Genomic DNA, 16390 nt, shown 5'->3' with positions numbered 1-16390 from the left:
ATCGTAGACGAAGCTTAACGAAGATAAAGAAATTCTTTACATAAATAGTTTGAACACATTCAAAATATTGCGTGTTAAAATAACTGGTTTTAAAAGATTGAATTCTAAAATAAATGGGTTCTTAGTAGTTGAAATAAATGCAAAATCGTGAGCGTTACTCTAAAAGTGTTTTTAAACATTCAAGTTTGTTTGTGAAATTCTAGGTGAAAATTCATTATGATTTGTTATAAAAATTAAAGGTAAGTGTCAACAATTTGTAGATCACTCATTGATCCGAGAAAAATGCAACACATGTATACTTTTTTGCTTTTCAAACGAAAATTGATGGAGCCATTTACAAATAGGTTAATACAAAAATATAAATTTTAGAATCGATTTCTCCGTCTCAGTTAAAATATGAACAAATCAACCTTGGCAAATAAATGTTTGTTGCAAAAGGCAAAATTAGCAGTTCACAATGGAGTCCTGCTCCCGACCCTGATGTTTGGGAGCAAAGTATGGACTTGAAAAAACAGGGATGAAAGTAGGCTGAATGCTGTAGAAATGCGATCTCTCAGACGAATGTGTGGTAAAGCTATGTACGATAGATGCACTAATGTAGAGATCCGTACACTATGTAAGGCTGAGATAAGCATTATCGACAAAATCAAGAGAGGAGTTCTGCGCTGGTTTGGACATGTAGAGCGAATGGACAGCGAAAGAACGGCTAAGAATATTTACAATGTGAATGTTGATGGATGCAGAAATAGAGGAAGACCGAGAAAGACATGGCATGACCAAATTCAACAAATTCTTGAAGATGTACATGTCATAAGTCGGAATAATCGGCGCGCGTGCATGAGAAGATCTACGCATGTAGACGAAACGAGATCTGTATGCAAAGATAGAGTGATGTGGCTTTCTGTGGTCTGCCTACTCTTACGGAAAAACGGGGTGATGGTTTGTTTGTTTGCTTTGTTTTTGATGTACTTTTTAGTGCAAATTTTTGACCTGCTATTATTTTGTCTGTTTTTTGGTTAGCTGGAAAATATTCGTCGGCTGGTGTGCATAACCGTCATCCTACAATTTTGGCAAAATAATACTTTCATATTGAGGGATTTATAACTGTTATTGCTACTACTACTACTACTACTACCATCACGCCATTTCCCCGTAGGGGTAGGCAGAGAGAATGGACCGCCACACACGTCTATCCTGGCATACAATCCTAGCCTCTTCCACATTCATACATCTTGTCATACATGCCCTTCGGTTCTGTCTGCTTTTGACATGACCAGACTTAAGATTTTGGTTTATCTGATCATGCCACGTCTTCCTTGGTCGTCCTCGTCTAACGTTGCCGTTCATTTTTGCCATATATACTTGTTTTACCATTCTCTCGTCGTCCATTCGTTCTACGTGACCAAACCATTTCAGAGACCGTTTCTTAATCTTATCAATTATACTTGTCTCAGATTTTTTTTTTTTACATTTTACATTTTTTTTTTTTTTTTTTGCACCACAACAGGCCAGGAGGCCTAATTACAGTGATGAATTACATCACAGAGCACCCAGGCTTGAGAAAAATCACATTTTTAATTTTTGTGTTCTCACCGGGAATCGAACCCGGAACCTTCCGTGCGTGAGTCAAGCGTCTTGACCACTACACCATTTACACTCTCGCCTGATTTCATCATTCGTAACCCTGTCATACATTGATTTCCCACACATTCGTCTAAGAGATCGTATTTCAACCGCGTTCACTCGGCTTTCATCCTTCCTCTGCCAGTTCCATGTTTCACTTCCATACATAAGTGTTGGGACTAAAACTCCGTTGTGCACTGCCAGTTTAGCTTCGATTGACATATTTTTATTAGAAATTACTGTGCTTAGTGCTCCGTTTATTTTGTTGCCCGCATTCACTGTTATTGGATGTGCACAAATCATACGATACGCGTGGGTCCAAAAGTAGGCAACCTTTCTGAAGAAAAACAATTCTACGGATCGGAATAAACAATGTGTTGGATTGGATTTTAAAAACAGTTTTTACTGTCTCCTGGAAAAAAATGATTTAGAAGATTGGTGCTAATGCTCGCCGACCGACGTATTGCTTTTAACAATAATTCTACCTCAGTATTTTTTCTTTGTACATGAAGATTTATATAAATAAATTGAAAAAAAAATCCGTTCTTTAGATATTATGTATGCGTAATTACGTTCTCCTTTGAAATACGTAATTGAATTACAAATGCCAATCTAAGGTATGTACTAAAACTCATTTCAATTATCTTGATAGAATATCTAGGTTATGTTCACTTCACAGAAATGTTTACACAGAGTATAAGTTCTTAGTTAAGGATTATCATTACTTATAGTAAAACATAATTATCAATTAAATCATTTTAGTTTCGCAACTGAAAATACATATTGGTGAAGTCAAGATTGATACAAATATAAGGCTCGCACTATTATGTAATATTTAAATTCAAATAACAGATCAAACGAATACAAAATACTCTGTATTAGATGTGCATGCCACAATCCACAGTATTTTTCAAAATGTAAACAACACTAATTGCGCTAACTACAACCCATATAAAAATAATTTGCACTTTTCTATTACCAGGCATATTATTTTATTAAATATATTAAACATAAATTTTATTATTTAATAGATGTTTAAGGCAGGCGTCGTGGAGAAGTTGGTTAGACGGCCAATCGTGAAACTGGCGTCGCGGGTTCGATTCCCGCCAGTTGCAAGAAAAAATCTTATCAATATTTTTTCTTAATTGGTCTGAGTGTTGTGATTTCATTTTAAAATTCTTTCCATATCCTTTCTTTCCTACCTGCTGACAAGCCTCTAAAATAGAGGTTTCACTGGTAATTTCTTTTAAAAAAACCTCTATTTTGTTTACATAAAACCCCTTATAAATATTGTTAAAACTCTCTTTCGTTTGTCATATTATCTCACTTATATTTTTTCTACTCATTTACGATTTTTTTGCATTAAAAAAATTCACTATTCATACAAAGATACATTTTACAAAAAAAAGCGTGTCTCTAACTCTATGATGCCAAGAGCACTGAGTTCAAATAATAAAAAGTAGAAGCATGCTGTTCTGATCGTATATACGTAATTTGTGAAAACCGATAATTGAATGCAGACTGCTTTATGTATACGTACTCGTATATATGCACTTTGATAATTTGATAATTTAGTATTTAGCGCCATTAACGTGAAAGTCACCTCAAGGGTGCTGATCAATAAATACCTCAACACGTCTTTCTGGTACAGAGGGCACGAACGGTATAGATTCTAGTTCTGCGTTTCCATTGAGGAAGTTGAGTTGTTTTTTCATAATGTTTTTTGGTTTATAGACTATTAAACTAAGCCAAAATAAAAAAAAATCGATGGTATTATTTTAATTTTATTTTTCTCGTAAAAACAAAACACATTATTTGTTCATTTAATTAATTTTACAATACGCCCAAGGGGAATTTACAAAAAATATACAGGTAAGTACAAACATAGTAATTAATAATTTTAAAAATAAACAACGCTTTTTCGTATACATGTAGAAACAATAAGAAGCATACTGCCATGCAAAATAAAAAGTGAAACTTTATATAGTAAAAAAGAAAAAAATATATGGATATAAGAAAACTAATTGAATTAAAAAGCAAATTGTAAATAACTTGTAAAGAATTTGAAAAAAAAACAATATCAATATACATATACTTATACGCATAAAAAATGGTATTAACAAATTATTGTTTAAAACAAATAATAAAAATTAGTTTACAGTAAGTATTTAAGGATAATAACATAATATCTGGTACACAAAAACATTTGATACATTAATTTCAGAATAAGATAATCATAAATAATATTACTCATCAAAAACAGAGAAAAAATTGTACGAAAAAAAATTATGGAATTTATACAATGGTTACAATATGTTGGTGGAAATATATTTACATTAAATGTGTCTCAATTACATTATGAGTATAACTTTTATTACAACATAATAATATTTACTCTAAGTACTAGTTTTAGTCACTAAAAATTTAGTGTATCCGTTTTATTATTGTACAAGTTAGTGAGGGTGAGTATATATATTTAAGGTGTGTGTATATGTGTATGGGTGTGTTTGAGTATTGTATGTATGCGAGAGTGTGTAGTGAATATAAGTGGATTTATTGAACAATGATTTTTAAAAAATATCAGTTTTTTTTTAAAACCTTAATGAGGAAACCCATCAACCACCTCATCGATCGATGTAAAATTGTTAAGATTGTTAAGAAGGCTCCGGCCTTAAATCCAAATTTAAAAATATGTTAAAAAAATTAAAAAGTAATAAAAATCAAATATATTTGTCAGTACTTATTATTCACAGGGATCTGTCACAATAGATATTCACAGGTCGCAGTGACGTCGGGAGCTTGAAAAGCACTGACCCCCACCTCTGAGAATAAGAATCAGCACTCACATACACTCATACATATAATGATTACATTTATGTATGTATCTATATAATATTTATCAGCGCTATGATTGTTTAAAGTTAAGTAATTTCAAAATGGAAAAATCACAAGTTCTCTTCGGTAAGTTCTAGTGATTGGTGGAGTGGCTTCCCGGAAACCGCAAATTTATTACAACACTCTATCATCGGTTGATTTTGAAGAACAAGTGACACCATTACTGTTTATTTTTTTTCATTTTTATTAATATTTTTCATACATTTTTAAAAATCTCCGCGGTACAATTTAATGTTTTAATTTTTTTTAAGAAAACATTTTTATTTCCTATTTCCCGTAGCACTGAACGTCTTCATTATGATCAATTTAAATAACAGATGGGAGCTAGATTACAGTAAGTTTGGCAGCTACTGAGCACACAGACGCTAAGAAATCTAGCCCCGTTTACATTATTTTTTAATTGACAATGAAAAGACTTTAATTTTTTTTTATTTTAAAACGTTTATTAAAATAGGAGTCAGATTACAACACTTTCTGCAGCTGCAGAGCGCTTGGACGGTTGGAACTCTAGACCCCATTTAGAAAACCGTTTTTTTTTTGCTTGTTTAATAACCAAGTATCTTTAAAAAAATCGTAAATTAATAATGGCGGCTTACAATAATTGAACGTAGTTATACAGAAAGCAGCCAGAAAAGTGAAACTGAGATAATAGCACCTTTTTGAGAAGAGTGAATTATCAAATCTACACAACAGTTGGAATATTTTTGACTTTGACAAATGATTAACAATGAATACATTAGTTTTTTGGTATTACAAGCAAGAACTTTTCCAGTCCTGTGGGTGTTTTCTGCAAATTGAGAAATTCACTATTTTCAGACGGTGATTTTTACGGTTTTTTGTATGAAAGCGGTCCGGCTGTTTTTAGCAGAACATAGAATTGACCTGATTGCACACGATAACATCAATATCTCATTTTTTAAAATTGTGGACTGGCTGCTTTCTGCATAACTACGTTCAATTGGTAAGCAGTTTTGACAAAACGTACGAAACTCACCCTCGATACCTATTTTAATTACGTTTGATTAATTTTGTAAGAGTTTCAAAATATGAACGCGGAAGGTCGTGTTAACAATAAATGAAATTATGGGGAAACTAAATTTTATTTTACTTAAAGGAAATATAATATTCCACCATGTATTGTGTTTGTGCCTAACATGTTCGTTTCCAAAATACGTACCTACAAAAAATCTTTTTCACGTATAAAAAAAACTTATTTAACCTTAGGAGTATTATTTAAGGTTACAATCCAATTAAATGCCTAGACTTACTAATTTACTTTTCTGGAAATATTCTCAATTTCTATCGTAATAAATTTTTACATTGAATTTCTGTAAAAGTGCCGTCAAGGTAATTAAAAATTCTCTGACGGCAGCGCTACAGTGTAGATTTTCCCCTTTCTGCAGAACTCTGCTTTTGAAAGAAACTTCTTATCACTTAAAATCTGCATGTCACCTTGAAACCTTTTTTGTTTAAGACCACTTTAAGACATTTTAACCCTACCGGACCGAGTGTTCACTCAAACACAAGATTTATTTACTGTCGTACCTACGGGAAATAAAAAACGACGAATTTCATTTTTTGTTATTGGTATCCCTAACTACATTTCTATTTTTTCTGCTTTTGTTAGTAGTTGGTATTACACAGAAACGTTCGTTTTTTTGACACCTGGCTTCTGGCTCGTTTGTTCGTCGAAACGAATTCCTTTCGTCCTTTTAAATGGTTTTTGAGGCAAGATTTAAATATATTTCACTTAAATTAAAGTTCTTCTTTGTCGTTTCTCAGTTCTAAGGGTCATGAAGCTACTTTCCCAAACTATTCGATTGACAGTGCATCTCCACCCTTCAGGACTCTGCGCCCTTTTCTACAGCCGCACGTATCGCAGTGCATTGTAGATTTGTCTCTGCTTCTTCGTCCTGGCACACTGTCCGTGATTATTATTTTCTCCGGAATTTCTGAGTCACGTCTGACTATGTTTTGAAGAAATCCCATGGGATCTTTGACATTTGACGCCCACACTACATCTCGATGCTATCTATTCTCTCCTGCGTATGTCTGTAATTGTCCACGTTTCTGCGCCATATGAGAATATTGGAAACACAACTGTAAAAATGTACTATTAACAGTTTTGTTACCTTTGAGGTGCGCCTCAATCTTGTCAACTTTTGGCCAGTCGAGTCATCGCATTGTTTTGCAATTTAGATGCGCTTTTTAATTTATTTTGTGCAAGCACCTTTTGACCCCCAGAGATATATGAGCCCAAATAACCAAAATCTTGCAATTTAATTTAATAAACATATATTGTTAGATAATAACACTTCGTTTAAGATAAAGTGTTCATTCAAATTGTAAAATATTTTTTAAAATCACCGAAATTAATTCAGTATTGAAAGGCTTAAATTTATATAAAAATTATAAAAAAAGAACATCATCTCAGTTATTACGCTTATTGTTATTTTTCGGTTGAAACTATAACTTTCATCATCATCACTCTCTTTCCGCACCTAATAGTGCATAGGGCACTGGATTCGTATATAAATCGCAGAGAGTATCTTGATCATTTTTGTTACATGAAGGTAAGATGATCAGTCTTCATGTCCAGGGAGGGACCATAAAATATTTTAGTGTAAAAACACATTGTTAAATACATATTTCATGTCATCTTTTATAAAGATATAACCTTCAATCCGGCATATTTAATATGTTTTGCTCACAGTAAGATTTCGTTTATTTCTTTCCTTTTTTATTATCTTCTTTTTGCATTTATTTATGTATTCATACTGCATATCGTAAAAATATTAACATTTAATGATTAATAACATATCTGGCGTTGTTGTTTTGTTTTTTTGACATTGTGTATTATTGATTGTTACACCGGTTTTGTGTTTAAAAAAATATAAAAAATCTTCAATATTTGAGTACATATATTTGTTATTCTAAAGGTACCACGATGTATATAAGATTGACGTTGTTACGGAGTTGCTACGAAGACTGGTGACGTCAGAGTATGAGAATTTGTCATCATTTGCCGAGTTTATGATTTGGCTATTAAGACCAAATGGCGCTTAAAACGTGCCTTGGAAATATGTTTAATTTCAAACTTTTTTTCGTGAAATTTTGTAAAGTTTCGTTGGACATACAATACTCGTATTTATCATATTCAAACCGATAGCTTCAAAATCTAGATTTGGACTGAAATTAAATTTAAAACATTGAAAAATGGTTACCTGCTCAGTCTCCATTTTAGAGGCTTGTCAGCAGGTGTGAGAAAGAGAGGAAATAGAAGGAAGTTAGGTTTCTTTTGTTAATAGTGATTCATTACAATATTTCTGGCACCTAAAGCGTAAAACTGATCACCTTACCTTCATGTAATAGATGATCGAAATACGCTGCATTATTGGAGTACCAATGCATCGCCCCATGGACCACTAGGTGCGGAAAAGGAAATGATGATGATGTAAAATATGCACCACAACACTTAGATCAATGAAGAAGTTCAGTAGTTTTTTTTTTTTTTTTAATTTCAAAGACTATTAAATATTGCAAATATAAAAAAAATAAAATATATTCATCGTATTATCAGTGCTATGATTTTTTAAAGTTTTGTTTATCTAAAGTTCTCTTCCTCTTCTTCTTTTAACTTCTTTCAACTCTTTTATCATTAGTTGATTCATATAAACTAGCGACGTCGTTATTAAAATATTTTTTATTGTTTTTTCATATATTTTCAAGAAATTTCGCCATGAAATTTAATGCTCTATTTTTTCCCGCGCTAAACATCTTTTATATCCAATTTTCCGAAGGGCTAATCTTCCTCATTATGAGCATCACTGTTAACGACTTATTATCGATATATAATCGGTGTATCTTAACGGTTATGATTATGTGTATAATCGAATAATTCGCTTATGCAAATAATGTGATTGTTTATGTCTACTAGTTCCAGGTTCACGAACCCGCTGGTTATTAAAATATTGTAAAAAAAAATTCGTACATTTTTCTAGAAACTTGCCATATAGTTTAATACTTTATAGCGTAAAAGAAATCATTTTTTGTTTCCAATTTCTCGTAGGACTAAAGTTCCCCATTGAGTGAAATCTTCATTTATTGTTTCTTTCTACCTTGTCTTGGAAATATAATCCGTGACATCTACTTCTCAGTCAGGTCGGTCGTTTTATCAACTGCACCGTGGCACTTGTTAAAATTAAACTGAATATTTGACTTCGATTTTACCTTAAATCCAGCCATGAAATCGATTTCTATTAATATTAAACGTACTGAAAAAAAACAGTCCAATTGTTGTCCTGGCACCTGAATCGTAAGACTGATCTGTTTTTGTAAAAAAAAAATATGATTGGACCCCTGTATTTATTAACGTGTCATGTACAAAGCTAAGGTACTCGGGAAAATTCGTTATTTTCTGTCTTGGGAATGGGATGTTTGATAACTGATTTTGGTTTATTGGGTTTATGAGTCCAATCGCCACTGTCGCAAAGTCTAAGAACAATGGCGGTGATAAATACTCAAACGACTATGTGAATATCTGTTCAGGATATTCAATCTTTCCTAAATTCTGCTTCAATATTTTGGCGTTGTCAACTGAAAAATGGGCACTGAAAAAACAGATGTTTGATACTCTCTGAAGAAATATCATCGCATGGACAATAGTCATCATTCCTTAATTAAAACCAATATACTCGTAGGTAACTTAAAAAATGTATATTTAACATTTAATTTCGACATTTGTTTTTTTTTTCTTGCAGAAATATTGTTTTGAAACGAGAAAGGATAATTAAAATTTAGGAATAAATTATTTGGTTAAAGTAATTTTGAAAATGAAAATGATTAAAATTGTTAATGAATGAAACGGTTTTGTATAATTTACTCAGTGTCCAGGCAGACGAAAAATACATTTCCATGTGAAAAATTAAAGCAAAATTCCCGGACGAGCTGTTTCGACTTGATGACTGCTCTCAGGTTAAAATCTTCATTAAGGAAATCTAGTGGAGATAAATCCACCTTGTTATATAGTGGTTGACGCGTTCGCTTTTCGTTCATTAAGTCCTAGGGTCGTTTTTTGGCGGGGTGAACGTGAAATATAGATTTTTTTTAAATTTATTGAACGGCAATATTTCATTGTTTCTAGACTGGCACCTAAAGCGTAAGGCTGATTACCTTACCTTATTTTTTTTGTGTTTTGATAGAACTATACGGCATTTAATTTAAAAATGCAGTACCGTTTGGCACCTCAGGGTGCAAAAAGAGGATGATGATGATTTATACTAATCTAAATTTCAAAAGATGATGAGAATCACCCTATCTTGAACTCCACATAGAATAAGTTGATGTTTATTTTAGAGTATGTCTTATTTTGAGGAGCTTGTTAAAATAATACAAATTAATGTTACACTCTCTCTCTCTCTCTAAAAACAAATTATTTCTCTATGAGAGGGGTAGAAACGTTATTTTTAATAAAGTATCTATATTCTACATACCCAATATATATATATATTTTTTTTTGTAAGAATAAAATTATATTGGGTAATATTATAATTATAATAGTTATGGTCAGTAAATAAAAAAATAATAATGACATACAACAAAATATAAATAAGTAATAATTTTTCTCTGTATATTTTTTTGTGTATCCTGTTTTATGTAAATTTTAAATGTTTTTTTTTATTTTTTTATTTTATTTTTTTTTTTTTATTTAAATTTTATTGATAAACCCTTACGGGTTACATACATTTAACAAAAGGTTTTCACTTTTAAAAATTCAAATTCTACTGTTAATAATAATATTTTTAACATCTTCTGTAAAGGTTGCCTGAGTCTTTTGTTTAGTTTTGTCTGGTAGTTTATTGTATAATTTCAGTCCATGGTTTATAAGTCTCGATTGTCCTTTTCTCGTTTTAAAAGATTGTATATGATATTTTTCTGAAATTCTCGTATTGTGTTCATGTTTACTACAATTTTTTTCAAGTTTTAATTCTTCGTCTACAATTACATCAGTGGCTAATTTATGAATAAATTTTAAAGATTCTAGTTCAAAGAGTTCAGTTACATTTAATTGTTTAGTTTGTTCAAAAAGTTCTTTAGTTGCTGTTAGATAGGGAAGGTCATATACTAACTTTAATATTTTATTTTGCTGTCTTTGTAGTCTGTTTATGTCATTTTGATATCCTGTTCCCCATAGTAGTTGCATATAACATATTTTAGTTTTAACGTATGCTTCAAACATTAAAATTTTTTCCTTTATTGGAACAAAGTTTTTGATTTTAAAAAATAGACTCGATAAAGTTGCCACTTTGCTAATTAAATTGTTGATATGAATTGTCCATGTCAATTGTCTGTCTATTGTTAGTCCTAAGTATTTAACATGTTCAATTTCAGTTAATCGTTCATTATTTATGTAAGCATCTACTTTGTGACATTTTTTTCTAGATTCAAAATGGATAATATTGCATTTTTTTTCATTAAGTGTAAGTAAGTTTGTGTTTGTCCATTTAGTCAATATAGTAAGGTCTTCGTTTATGTCATTGTTTGTTAATACGTCTGTTTGATTTTTATAAAAAAGTCCAATGTCGTCGGCATACATAATAATTTTCCCTTTAAAATTATACAGTGATAAGTCATTAATATATAAAATATATAACAGTGGACCCAAAATAGATCCTTGTGGGACTCCAAAATTTACTGTTTGTATTTTACTTTTTTTTTCATTTACAAAGGTATACTGCTTCCGATTAGTTAAGTATGATTTTAATAGTTTGTATTCTTGAGATTTTACTCCTATATCATTTAATTTTTTTATCATGGTCTCAATGTGAACCGTATCAAAAGCTTTTTTAAAATTTAATATTACTCCTGTGGTTGGAATTTTAGCATCCATATTTGTTTGAATATAATTAATCAAATTTACTAGAGCGGTTCCAGTTCCTTTTTTTTCTTGAAAACCATGTTGGTTTAAGCATATTATATTAAGATTTTTAATATGTCCCATTAATCGTTTATGAATACATTTTTCAAAGATTTTATTAAATACAGTTAAATTTGCTATAGGTCTATAGTTACTAGGTTCCGTTCGATCTCCACCTTTAAATATAGGAGTTATTCTTGCAGTCTTTAGTTCTTCCGGGTAGATTACATTTACGTAACTATAAAATCTGTGTCCTGGGTCTAAAAGGGCCAATGTCGGATTTCATTTATTTCATGCAATCAATTTGTCGGGCGTTTACGTCAATTAAAAAATACACATATTTAACAAATTCATATACACACTCACATGTCGTATGGGTTTTTTTTTTATTGATACTAGTTTCAAACGTCTCAAACAGTCCATTATAACGTCAGAAAATCGCGATAAAATACTCTCCTGTAACGTTGTGATTTACAACATTGGCCCTTTTAGACCGAAGCCACAGAAATATGTGATTAGTGTTCGGAGATTTTTATTTCAGTAATTGTAATATACAATAAGTTTACATATAAAAGCAATTAAACAAATAATAAACTCAAGTTTTATTATAAATTTTAGTTTAAAACATTACCTACAATATTAAACACTGACCGCAAAAAAAAAAAAACAATTGATTTAGGTTGTGGTGACATACTAACTGTTTTTATCTCTTTTTAAATGAATTACAAGCAAGAAATAACTATTTATAAAATATGCATAACGTGTATTAAATAGTTATTAATCTTCGAAGTTATTTATCGCATTTCAAGCGTTGAATGAATAATTTATAAGTATTGATAAATTATTGACTTAGTATTCATTTTATTCTTTACAAAAGCATTTTATTTATATTGAAATACACAAGCTAATTATATAGTACATAATGCGATTACCTTGTTACACATTTAACAATATTATTTTTACACGATATAAAAACGTTAATCAAGTTCATTTGATGCAATCTTTAAAAAATCTACAAAGATTTTTTTCAATTTTCATCATCATTTTTCTGTCCACACTCAGTCGTGCATTGGGCACTGGAATTGAATTGGTGCTCCAAATTTAACGTATCTTGATCATTTTAGTTACATAGAAGGTAAGGTGATAAATCTTCCGCTTCAGGTACCTTGCATGAATCAAACCTCAGGCAAGATAGGCTAGTGACAAACTACTGCATTACGAGAAGGACTTGTTTCAAACTCGATTTCCTTTATCAGGATTTGTACCAGATAGTAGTCATCGATTCAAAAGCACTTATCCAGGATTCTAGTTCTATTTTATACTATATTAAAACGAAGTATCCCGTTCAATGCGTATGGTGAGCCGTGGCACAAGCTGCTTTATGCCTTCTTCGAAGAACTCTCCCGCGAGCTCCTTCCTCCACTTTTAAACCTGCACTTGCTTGTCGGTTGAGAATTTAATTCCACCTATTGTGTCTTCAGGGAGGTAAAAATATTTTTCATTTATTTTATAATTTATAAATCACATAATACATGTAGCAGATATTATACTCCCAGAAATTATTGAAATAAATATTTGGGACCGTACATAAAAAGAAAACATTTTTTTGACAAAACGTAATATCACACGTAGTTAATACATCCGAAATAGTAAGAAAACGTAATAAAAGAAACATAAAATACAGAACACCATCTACATAAATTACATTAATAACTATCACTCTCAAAAAGATTTAAGTATATTTTTTCATTCTGACACTTTTGGATTTGCTATTCGACTTTTCGTGTTTTAGCTCATCAAGTTTTATTAAATTCGGAATAACCAATATTTTCCTAAGACTTTATGCCGAACTTCGTAGAGCGAAACTTGGATACATGAAGATTCCCCGAGTCAGGCGTATTATTGTTGTAAATATCATGACCAAATGTGTATTTTAAATTTGTGTGAGCAGAAAAAATTATGATATTCAAAATAGTATCGGTTATGTCATGCAGTGGCATCACCTTGAAAGGAAGTATTTTTGCCTGGCGGTAGATATCCTTGACATGGGAATCCCGTTTTAGTCAGTGATAATCTGAAGGCGCAAATTCAGGAGAATGAGGGGGGCGATTCTAAACATCCCATCCAAATGAGTCCATGACCGCTTTGGTGGCTAAGGCTAAGTGAGGACGGGCTTCCCTGAACGCACACATGGGTGGAAATAAATTTTCAACAGACAAGCAGGTGCAGAAAGAGGTCTGAAGTGGGGCAAGAAGCTGGTCTTCGAGGAGGGCATAAAAAAGCTTGTGCCACGGCTCGCCACATGCATTAAACGGGATGGCAATTATGTGGAAAAATGGTCAACACGTGTATTAACATTATCCTGTTTTTTTTCAAATACACTTTTTCCAACAAAAAAAAAAATAGATCATTTATTTTCTGAACAGGTTTTGTATAATATCTGTTTTTTTATAATCTATTAAATCTGATTTTTCACAATGACATGTGACAAATGCATATATACTCAATTAAAATGTGCTAACGAAAAAAATATCACTTTACTTACAGTAAATAATTGACCATTAGCCATGTTTGGATAATAATATTTCAAGATTAAGTATATTCTTTATTCTATTGGTTTTGTACGATAATTTTAATTTTTCATTGAATTTATCGCAACAGGTCTTCGTTTTAATTCTTTATTTATTTTATTATTCTTTTTTTTTGTTTAAATATATAATTAAATAAACAACACACGTAATATAACTAGTTTTAGAGGTTATCTCGATGTGTTTTATAGCGTTATAGCGAAGGCCAATAACTGGCTACTTGCTTTGTTTTTAAAATCATCACGAATAATGTTTTAAGTATGTTATAAATAAGGTCAACGAGATAGTAACGATTGATTAGATAATATAATCTTTCAAACGTTAATGCATAAAAAAAATTGTTTCGGCTTGTTTCTGATGTAATTAAGCACATTGAATCAAATGGTTATGTAGGGTTAAAAATAAAATAAATAACTATGTTTATTACCCCCTTTTTACCTACTTGTTTAAAAACTACACAAGATTCTTAAAAAAATATGTTTTTTATTGAATATTAAATATCTTATTTGTAAATTATACCTTGATAAGGAAACTTGCATACCTGCCGTAATTTTTTTTTTTTATAACTAGTTTACATGATTTTGCTGAGAGGTGCAAATTTGATATAAAAAATCTTGTATCCAACCAAAAATATGAAAGTCGACCAAAAAATCTGTCTATGTTTCTTGGTTTTACGAATTGATAAAACTTTAATTTATATCAGCATCATGGCGCTTAGAGATGCAATTTCAATTACATATATAAAATCTCGGATCCAATAACAAAAGGCTTTAAACTCAGTGCTAGTACTTTGTAAATTATATTGCAGTATTAGGTTTATTTTAAGTGGCCACTTTATACACAGTGTAACATTCACCATTCTGCCCATATTTGAACATCTATATTCCTTCAATTCTTTCATCTGTTAATGTTTGTGAAGTTAAAGAGCTTGTCTTCAAAAATTTAGACAATCTCAAAATATTGTTGATTAAATAATATTTTAAATAAAATTTTACAAGAATTTAATAAATGAAAAATAAAATGTTTCGGGTTATTGGGTAAAATAACGTTAATAATATTTAAAAAACATGTTTTCCCTATTAGTATTTTTTTTCTTTTTCATGCATGTTGATACAAACCGATGCACATTATATATTTTATTTTGTAGATAATTTAAAACAGTAATATTCTTATTAAAAAAATCTTTTCGCATTTTTTTCGAAAGGTCCCATATTTTTCCATAGTTTCTGTTTTGCATATTTTATATCATTTATGACATGCAAAAAGTAAATATTTATACCATAGATGAATAAATATGTACTAAATAATTACCTTCAGAACAAAAATGTTTTTTACCGCGAAGGGAAATAATAGGTCGTCAAAGGGTATGTAAAGGGTAAAAAATCGCGTTGAATACTTACTAACGATGTGTATCATGAAGGATGCAAGTACGACAACCCACCCCCAACCCCCGTCCGGGGGAGGGGGCGGGGAGCATCTCCCGTTCTCTCCCTCCCCCCTCTTCTTCTCCATAACTCCATGAGACATATTGCCACTCACACAAATATAACAATCACAAAATCACGGTTACGAAATCGATTATACTGACTTAAATTCACCGCTAAGAACTGTACAACTTATCGATCAACGAGCAGATTTGAATGATTACACAAAAACTACACTAAATAATAAACTAATTTTATCAAATAGCGATTAAAACGCAACAAAAAAATTAAAGTAAAAAAAAAACAAAAACATATTTTTTACCCCGTGGGTTATCTGTTCACATTGCACATTGTTTATTATCGCGTGATAATTATATTATTATTTAAAATAATTTATTTTCGTTTGTTTTACGAATTGACGCATTTGGCAATCCGCGGAGCAAGTGCACTTTGAATTATTTTCTCGGCTTGATTTATCCATTCAAGCGCGTTCTATCGACTGTGTTGCTGCGATCTGATGTGAGATTATGTGTAGTTTTTCCAGCCGTCAGGTGATCGAACGATTCTGCAACCTGTAATGAAAGGAAATAATAATTACTTAGATTGTCACGATTACTTTGTAACAAGAAATTTTGCAAGTAAACGGTAATGTACAGTTGAAAAGATTAACAGCGCAAGGCAACTACTCGTATCACCACCATTGAATAATAATTAAGTAAATTAGCAATATCATAATGTTGATTCACTAAGTGCATTTTGTAGTTTTATGTTATTGAAATAACCAATTTTCATTAAAATAACTTTTGTTACACTAGTAGTTTTTTTTAATAAAATGGTGTTGATTCGCAGTACGCAACCAGCAACCAGGCCCAACCGTCGGCGTCGGGTTTGCAAGCAACATAAACATAGTTGAGTCTAACTGTTCCGATAAAGTTCTCTACTTT

The 16390-nt window shown here is 31.1% G+C and overlaps 1 protein-coding gene across 1 annotated transcript in view; it reads right to left on the bottom strand.

Annotated features, from left to right (window-relative positions):
* Positions 1–16018, bottom strand: part of Mct1 (Monocarboxylate transporter 1) — a 64255-nt gene extending 48237 nt beyond the window's left edge. Inside the window, exon 1 of the mRNA XM_088229821.1 lies at positions 15423–16018. Within this exon, the coding sequence (XP_088085947.1) occupies positions 15423–15549 (127 nt within the window). The 5' untranslated portion in view covers positions 15550–16018. The remainder of the gene's footprint in view (positions 1–15422) is intronic.
* Between the last annotated feature and the right edge of the window lie 372 nt (positions 16019–16390).

The sequence above is a fragment of the Micrasema longulum genome, unplaced genomic scaffold, assembly GCF_059751315.1.
Source record: "Micrasema longulum isolate JH-2025_06_02 unplaced genomic scaffold, ASM5975131v1 h1tg000056l, whole genome shotgun sequence".
NCBI lineage: Eukaryota > Metazoa > Arthropoda > Insecta > Trichoptera > Brachycentridae > Micrasema > Micrasema longulum.
The sequence above is the reverse complement of the archived record's forward strand: the minus strand, read 5'-3'. Positions and strand labels throughout refer to the sequence as shown.